Genomic DNA, 8616 nt, shown 5'->3' with positions numbered 1-8616 from the left:
CTTTCTGCCATAAGGGTGGTGTCATCTGCATATCTGAGGTTATTGATATTTCTCCCAGCAATCTTGATTCCAGCTTGTGTTTCTTCCAGTCCAGCGTTTCTCATGATGTACTCTGCATATAAGTTATATAAACAGGGTGACAATATACAGCCTTGATGAACTCCTTTTCCTATTTGGAACCAGTCTGTTGTTCCATGTCCAGTTCTAACTGTTGCTTCCTGACCTGCATACAGGTTTCTCAAGAGGCAGATCAGGTGGTCTGGTATTCCCATCTCTTTCAGAATTTTCCACAGTTTATTGTGATCCACACAGTGCCATTATCATACGAATAATCTCAAAGTATTTTTCTAAAGAAACAACAAAATGTAAAAGCAGAAATAACCTTTAGAGTATGTTTTTAATGCTTGCAACGTTTCTGAAAAAACTACCAGCAAATATATATCCATATAAAAATATACAGATATATTCACAAATAAGTATTTTATATAGTAACAGTTAGTTGCTCAGTCATGTCTGACTCTTTGTGACCACATGTACTATAGCCCTCCCAGGCTCCTCTGTCTATGGGATTCTCTAGGGAAGAATACTGGAGTGGGTTGCCATTTCCCTCTTCATTGTATAGTAAATGCCAATGTAATTAACCACGAGCAATAACATGAATGTTGTAAAAAGTTGGAGGAGTGACAATTTTGCCAGTGAGCAAAAATTAGATATCAGACCCTAAAGCATTTATCGAGGATTAAGGTAATGTGCAATAGAAGTGAGAGCCTTTGACTACAGAGTTAAGAGAAGTCCAGTTTTGGGCAGGTTACCTTTTTAAGCTTTACGTTCCTTATTTGGAAAATGCAGATAATGGTACAGCCTCCCTCAGTGGATTGTTGTGAGAATTAAATGAGAAGATGAGTTAATGCATTGGGTTTGACAGCTTATGGTGAACAATGTCAGATTCACAATCTCTGAAGATTTAGCTTCGGGGCCAGGGACGAGGCTTGATCACTCAAGAGCTTTTGTATAGCAGAGTTTTATTAAAGTATAAAAAGGTACTTAGAAAGCTTCTGACATATACATCGGAAGGGGGATGGAGAGTGCCCCCCTTGCTAGTCTAATGGAGGTCTTACATACTTTTACCAGACCCACTCCCACAACATAGATCTTGACCCAGTTCCACAGCATACATCTAAAGATAACAAGATTAGTCAGAAGGTCCTTGTTAAAAGGGAGAAGCATGTCGTTGAGCAAGATACATCCTTAGTAATTATTGTTATATAATCCTTAGTACAGAGCTTAAGGGAAAACATACCCTTGAGCCATTAACTCTGGGCTTAAAGAAAAAAACATTTTATGTGACTAAGATGAAGGAATGTAGAAAAAACCGATTTGTCCTCTTCTCCTCCTGGAGAACTCCAGACCCCTTTCTCCTCCCCAATGGCTTTGGACCCCTTTCTCCTCCTTGAGGGCCCCAGACTCCTTATCAACCTACCTAAGAATTAACTCTCTCAGGTTCATAGTAAGGAATTGACAAATGCCATCATTATTAATATTGTTGTTAATGGTAATAGTTTGATAATGCTACTACTGCTCTCAGGAAGGGGAAGGTTATATTGTTTCATATGAATCCATGTGTCCAAAGAATCATCAGGTGGATTTCCATGTCTGTGGAGACTTAACTCAGTTTTATTTCACCAACCACATGATACTGGACAGATTTTAGGAATAATATGCAATTGTTTTGGTTGCCTACAAGAGCTCATCAGCATGCTATGGGGAACTATAGAAAAGAGTGAACTTTGTTGTAAAAATATCTTCTGTTTTTATTCCATTTGGATAAGCATTAAATGTTTTGAATGTTCCCTTTGTTAATTAGAGAACTGGTTCATGTCTGGTGAGTTCTACCTGCCAGATTATGAACAATTTATGTCAATGTCTACTGAGCCCTTCAAAGTTGAATCAATAAGATTATCTGCAACAATCATGCAGTGTTATGACTCAAATAAATCTTGCCCAAAACCAAAACCATGCCTTCTGTGTCATATGCTTTCTGGTGTGTGCTTTAGAGTGGAGGAATTAAGATCTAGGAAACATTATTTTTGGATTCAACTATGCTTAGTCTTCAAAAAAGCAAAACAAAACAAGGCACTCAATTCTGCAGAATAAGCAAGTAATTTTAAATTTACCTTCTTAAATAAGCCACTTCTCATTCTGTGTTGGAAGTTCATAGAAGTTCAGTAAAATTGACATATACACCCTAAGTTCTTGCTTGTTTCTGGATTTAGTTAAACATATTTTTAAAAACAAAATGTTTTGAAGGGAATAATTTACAGGGAATATTTTTAATAGGAGTTATCCTGAATTTTGAAGAAGAGTTTAGCTAGAAGTTTACTAGTTTTATCTTTCCTGGAGACTCTAGCACTGTAAAAACCCAAGCTACATATCACATTGAGAGAATAATAAAAAAGAAAAACACAATAAGAACTTTCATTTCTTCAAGCCTCAGTGGTATTATGGAAAGAACTCGAAATTTGTAAGAATCCTGTCTTTACCACTTTGGACAAGGTAATTAGCATTTTGGGGCCTTATGTTCCTCAGCTATAAAACTGTGAAACTCCTTACTTTAAGAGTTATAAGAATTAAATGAGATAATATCATAAAATGCCCAGGACAGCATCTGGCAGGAACTGAATAATATTTGTCATCTCTGCCATCATTATTGGAAATCTTACCAGTGGCTTGAGATTGCTTCTGTTTTATTCTAACTGTCTATAACTAATAGTGTTTGACACACAATTCAAGGCCTAGAGTAGAACTCTAATAAATTTAATAAGATTCTACTAATCCAGAGTAATTAAGGCAAAGTTTCTGGCTCTTAATTCTTGGACTTTATAATATTTTGTGAACACTGGGGCATGGTGTGGTATAGAAGCTAGATTAACAAAATGTTGCCTGTTTCACTTTAGTGAATGGATAGCTTTGTTTTCTTGGTATATTGATTATTATAGGTAATATACTTTGTAAACTCTTTTGGAAAAGAGCTGTTTCCTTTAAAAATCTCCTTGTCACTATTCCCCCTTTGATATCTTCTGTGGTGGTTTAGTCGCTAAGTCCTGTCTGGCTCTTGCGAACCCATGGACTTTAACCCACCAGGTTTCTTTGTCCATGGGATTTCTCAGACAAGAATACAGGAGTGGGTTGCCATTTTCTTAAAGCTATGAAAAAAAAAATTACCAACTGATCCCAATTAATGAATTACTATAATAAAACCTGAATTAATGAAATTTTAATTATTTTAAATTATAATTTGAAATCATATTTTCAAAATGAGAGCTGTATTTTAATTATAGTAGTTCTCAGTAATGGACAAAAATTATTCTCTCTTTTCTCTGCCTTTTTCAGGATATGTTAAAATCTTGGGTATTTACAACAAATGCCTACAGATATTTACATGTATTATTTTTTTCCATTCAGCTTATCTCTGTCTTTCATTATCACTTTCTCTATATTTTATCTTTGAATGGTTGGTTATTTTTAAATTCTTAAACAAAGATCTTATAATAATTGTAATATCTACAGACAGGGAAAAGCGAAATGGGATGGAACGATTTTTCTCCTTTTTAAAAAGATTTTTGTGAACCTGAAAAATCTCAGCATTTTTCTGCATTAAGGAATTCTTCTAAATTAAATTTTTGTCCGAAAGATAGCATTTTTAAACTAAAAGGACGACTATAGGAATTTTTCATGTTTCTATTTACATTAGTGCCTCTTTTGGAAACAATTGAATCACTTAAGGAATTTGCCTCTAGCTACTGAGTAAGGGCTGGAACTAAGAAAGAAAAAAGCTAACTGACCAGACACTTGACTTTTAAAGTAGACTTTCTGGTTACTTTTGAATTATTTAAAGAAAGAAAAATCTCCCACAAAGCTCTACTTTTTAATTCATTGTTAATTATTGTTTCTTCATTTTCTTTCAGAACTCTTCATGTTTCAGTGAGTTTTAATGAAGGAAAGTCTGTCATCTCGAGTTCACTAATAGTCACAGCCACGGAATGTGTAAGTCACAGTTTGCATAAAGTTACCTTTTCAAAATAACTCTACGCAGAAATAATTTATGGTCTTTCGGTGTCGCTGCACACTACAGTGAAGTACAAGGATATCACTGAAGACCGTCTCGAGGAAACACTTGCACTTGTAGACTGTTCTGCATTTTCCTTTAGTTTCATTTTAAAAGGGATGTTAAGCGAGTAAAGGTTGTGTTTTGACATTTATAAAATTGGAAAGTCATATCAGAATAAGGTAGGAGAATGATTTCCAAATGAAGCTATTTTTTTTATTAAAACAATAACTATAAAGAAAGTAATGTCTTCTCTTAATGAAGGTTGCATTGTAGTATCTAAGACATTTATCATGGTTTTAAAATTACTAGTGCATCTTAATGAGTGAGCTTATTATTTTGTCCATTTTAATGTTGGTATTTTTACATGAGTAAGGAATTTGATTTTGAAAGCTTGATAATATCTTGGCTTAAAACTATATTGAAGTTATAATTTAATTGAGGTGATAGGTTTGTATCATAGATCATAGTGGACCTAAAATGCAGTATTGTTAGATGTAAACTCCATTGATAAGACAATGTTTTCCTTAATTTTGGGGGTTTAAGTCTTGATATTAGATTGCTGAACATGAAAACACAAAGCATTAAAAGGAACTGATAACATGGCTATTAGTCTTATGATTGCATTTTCTTTGTAAAAAATAAATAAATCAGAGAAAAAAAAAATTCCTGCCCTTCAAAAGACCAAAATCCCAAACCTAAACATTGTCCCACATCTCATGATTTCATGAGATGGTTTTACATTTTGATCTTTTACTTTGAGAGACATCCTTCCTCCAGAAAAAAAAAAAGGCAACTCAATATTATCTGTATAGAGATAGTTTATTTCTTCTTGTAAGAAAACATTGCAGGGAAAACAGCATCCATATGGACTCTTGGGTCATTATTGAATTCCCTGGATACCTCTTTTTCAACACTTGTTTTCATTTTTTTATTTTAAAAATAGCTAGGCCCTCCCCACCCCAACCCCGGCCTTTTCATCTTCAATTCATGTTGCAATTTGTAGATTTTGTGGATGTTGCAGTTTGTATATTTTCTGGTCCCTCAGGATGTGGTTGAGATTACAAACATTTGTGGTTTATGGTTTCTCAGTGTTCCCTCACTGAAATGGCATTCTTTCTCCATCCCTCCTATTCTGTACCTCTAGCTGTTTTTGTTTTGTTTTGTTTTGTTTTTTACCTCTCTTCCACTCAAGTGTGGTTATAGGATCTTTATCTGGATCTTATAACCATACACAGTCTCCATGTACAGGGATGCTGAAGTTATATTACCCGTTTGTAATTTATAGGTTGTATATTTCCTAGAAAGAGGAAGTCTTTCTAGGTCTTGCTTGTTTTCAGGAGAGTCAAGATCATGGCATCTGGTCCCATCACTTCATGGCAAATAGATGGGGAAAGAGTGGAAACAGTGATAGACTCTATTTTTTTAGGTTCCACAATCACTGCAGATGGTGACTGCAGTCATGAAATTAAAAGACACTTGCTCCTTGGAAGAAAAGTTATGACTAACCTAGACAGCATATTCAAAAGCAGAGACATTACTTTGCCAACCAATGTCTGTCTAGTCAAGGCTATGGTTTTTCAAGTAGTCATGTATGGATGTGAAAGTTGGACTATAAAGAAAGATGAGCGCTGAAGAATTGATGCTTTTGAACTGTGGTGTTGGAGAAGACTCTTGAGAGTCCCTGGAGATCCAACCAGTCCATCCTAAAGGAAATCAGTCCTGAACATTCACTGGAAGGATTGATGCTGAAGCTGAAACTCCAATACTTTGGCCACCTGATGTGAAGAACTGACTCATTGGAAAAGACCCTGATTCTGGGAAAGATTGAAGGTGGGAGGAGAAGGGGACGACAGAGGATGAGATGGTTGGATGGCATCACCTACTCAATGGAGATGAATTTGAGTAAACTCCAGGAATTGGTGATGGACAGGGAGGCCTGGTGTGCTGCAGTCCATGGGGTCGCAAAGAGCTGGACATGACTGTGCGACTGAACTGAATGTGACTAGAGGTGGTTTAACAGTAAGGTGATTTCAGAAAAAAGGGACATTAGTTGTATCAAAGATGGAGAGAGAGTGTGGGGACATGTTGTAATATTAAACAAGGGATCTCAGTCATTTCCAGTGAGAAGAGATTTGAGGGAAAACTTGAGGAAGGTGAGGGAGTAAGCCCTGAAGACCATGTAAGGGAACAGTGTTTATGTGGAGGGAGCAGCTAAAACAGAGCCTAAGGTGGGATTGTACCTGGCTGGCTTAAAGAGGAACAGGCAGCCAATGTGTAGGGTAAAGGCAGCTAGGGGAGGAGGAGGATTGAGATGAGTAGAGGAGAGTAGAGGGAGGGGAGAGATCATAGTGGGTTTTATAAGTCATTGTAAGGACTTGAGTTTCTCTTCTAAATGAAACAGGGAGCCATTGGAAGGTGACATGGTGGTTGTTGTTCAATGCCAAGTCTTTCTGAGTCTTTGTGACCCCATGGACTACAGCATGGCAGGCTACCCCATCCCTCACCATCTGCCCAAGTTTATGTCCATTGAATCAGTGATACCATCCAATCATCTCATCCTCTGTCTCCATCTTCTCCTTCTGCCTTCCATCTTTCCCAGCATCAGGTTCTTCTCCAGTGAATTGGGTGTTTACATCAGGTGGCCAGAGTATTGGAACTTCAGCTTCAATGTCAGTCCTTCCAAAGAATGTTCAGGATTGATTTCCTTTAGGATTGACTGATTTGATCTTGCTGTCCAAGGGGCTCTCAAGAGTATTCTCCAGCATCACAGTTCAAAAGCATCAATTCTTTGGAACTCTGCCTTCTTTATGATCCAACTCTCACATCTGTACATGCCTACTGGAAAGACCATAGCTTTGGTTATATGGACCTTTGTTGTCAAAGTGATGTCTTTGCTTTTTAATACATTCAGTTTGCATAGCTTGCCTTCCAAGAAGTAATCGTCTTCTAATTTCATGGCTGCAGTCACCATCCGCAGTGATGACATTGTATGACAGTGTTTTAAAAGGATTATTACCTACCAGGGTTCTTGGCTTCCTTCATCAATAGAAATTGATCAGAGGCTAGACAAGAAATTCAGGCAAGATTTTACTGGGGCCCTTGTTGCAGCAAGGGAGAATGAGAACACACAAGAAGTTCTTCTGCTTTCCTGCTTGCTGGGCAGGGAGTTTGTCCCTTTTATGGGGTGAGGGTAATGGTGTGTCCAGGGCTTGGGCCAGTGGGGTGGCTTAGGTGGTTGCCCACCCCTTAGGTGGTGTTGTGTGCAGCAGGCTTGGGCAATACCCTGCTTTTGTTCCAATTCTTCAGAAGTGGCAGTTCGGTTTTTTGGTATCTTTGTATCTTTTGTCCAAAATTTGCCCTAACTGTGCATGCATACATGTATTTTTAGTCCCTTATAGTTTCTTTGTATTTTGTTGTTGGAGGAGAGGCTTGCTGCTGCTGCTAAGTCGCTTCAGTCGTGTCCGACTCTGTGCGACCCCATAGACGGCAGCCCATCAGGCTCCCCCATCCCTGGGATTCTCCAGGCAAGAACACTGGAGTGGGTTGCCATTTCCTTCTCCAATGCACGAAAGTGAAAAGTGAAAGTGAAGTCGCTCAGTCATGCCTGACTCTTATCGAGCTCATGGACTGCAGCCCACCAGGCTCCTCCGTCCATGGGATTTTCCAGGCAAGAGTACTGGAGTGGGGCGCCACTGCCTTCTCCGGAGGAGAGGCTTAGGTATGAGCATTGCAGCACTGTGCAGCAGAGGGTCTTGGGATCCATGTCTGTCTCAGGATCATTCTGGTTGGAGTAAAAACAGTGGAAGGAAAGCTTGAAAATAGAACATTTAGATCAGATTATCAACAACCTGGAAAAAAAAGAGCTTAGAGTTCATCCTACAAGTCTGTGATTCCTCAGCTTTAGTACACAGAGCTGTCATATTAAAAATGAATGAAGGAAAGAAAATCTGTGTTCATGAGAGGTTGAGCTTAACTCTGTGGAGACAAAGTTTAGAGAGTTTTTTCTTTCCAGTTTTATTTATATAATTGACATATAGCACTGTATAAGTTCAAGATGTACAACATAACTATTTACTTACATAACCATGGGATGATTCTTTTTTTCCTCATTAGATTTAGTCATTATTTTTATTCAAGCTCAAATATGTCTGGTTTTGTTGTTACTAAGTCATGTCCGATTCTTTGCAACCCCACGGACTGCAGCACGCCAGCCCCCCCTGTCCTTCACTCTCTCCCGGAGTTTGCTCATATTCATGTCCATTGAGTCAGTAATGCTATCTAACCATCTCATCCTCTGCTGCCCTCTTCTCCTTGTGGATGGTAGTAATATTACCATTTTATCCATATGGAAAGTGAGACTGGAGCTGATGAGAAAGGACCAGTGGATGTGTACATTACATCTCTATTCAGAATAGAAGAGGATAGTGGGTAATACTATGATATAATAAATAGTGGGCATTGTATTTATGTGATACCTAGCCTTTCAGGCATATTTGGATATGATAATT

The 8616-nt window shown here is 37.9% G+C and overlaps 1 protein-coding gene across 1 annotated transcript in view; it reads left to right on the top strand.

Annotated features, from left to right (window-relative positions):
* ANTXR2 (anthrax toxin receptor 2) overlaps window positions 1-8616 on the top strand; it is a 180869-nt gene that overhangs the window by 59569 nt on the left and 112684 nt on the right. Inside the window, exon 11 of the mRNA XM_010845903.1 lies at window positions 3966-4044. Coding sequence (XP_010844205.1) covers window positions 3966-4044 — 79 coding nt within the window. The remainder of the gene's footprint in view (window positions 1-3965; window positions 4045-8616) is intronic.

Source organism: Bison bison, unplaced genomic scaffold (assembly GCF_000754665.1).
Source record: "Bison bison bison isolate TAMUID 2011002044 unplaced genomic scaffold, Bison_UMD1.0 scf7180017864228, whole genome shotgun sequence".
Classification (NCBI taxonomy): Eukaryota; Metazoa; Chordata; class Mammalia; order Artiodactyla; family Bovidae; genus Bison; species Bison bison.
Note: the sequence above shows the minus strand (reverse complement) of the source record. Positions and strands in the feature narration are given on the sequence as shown.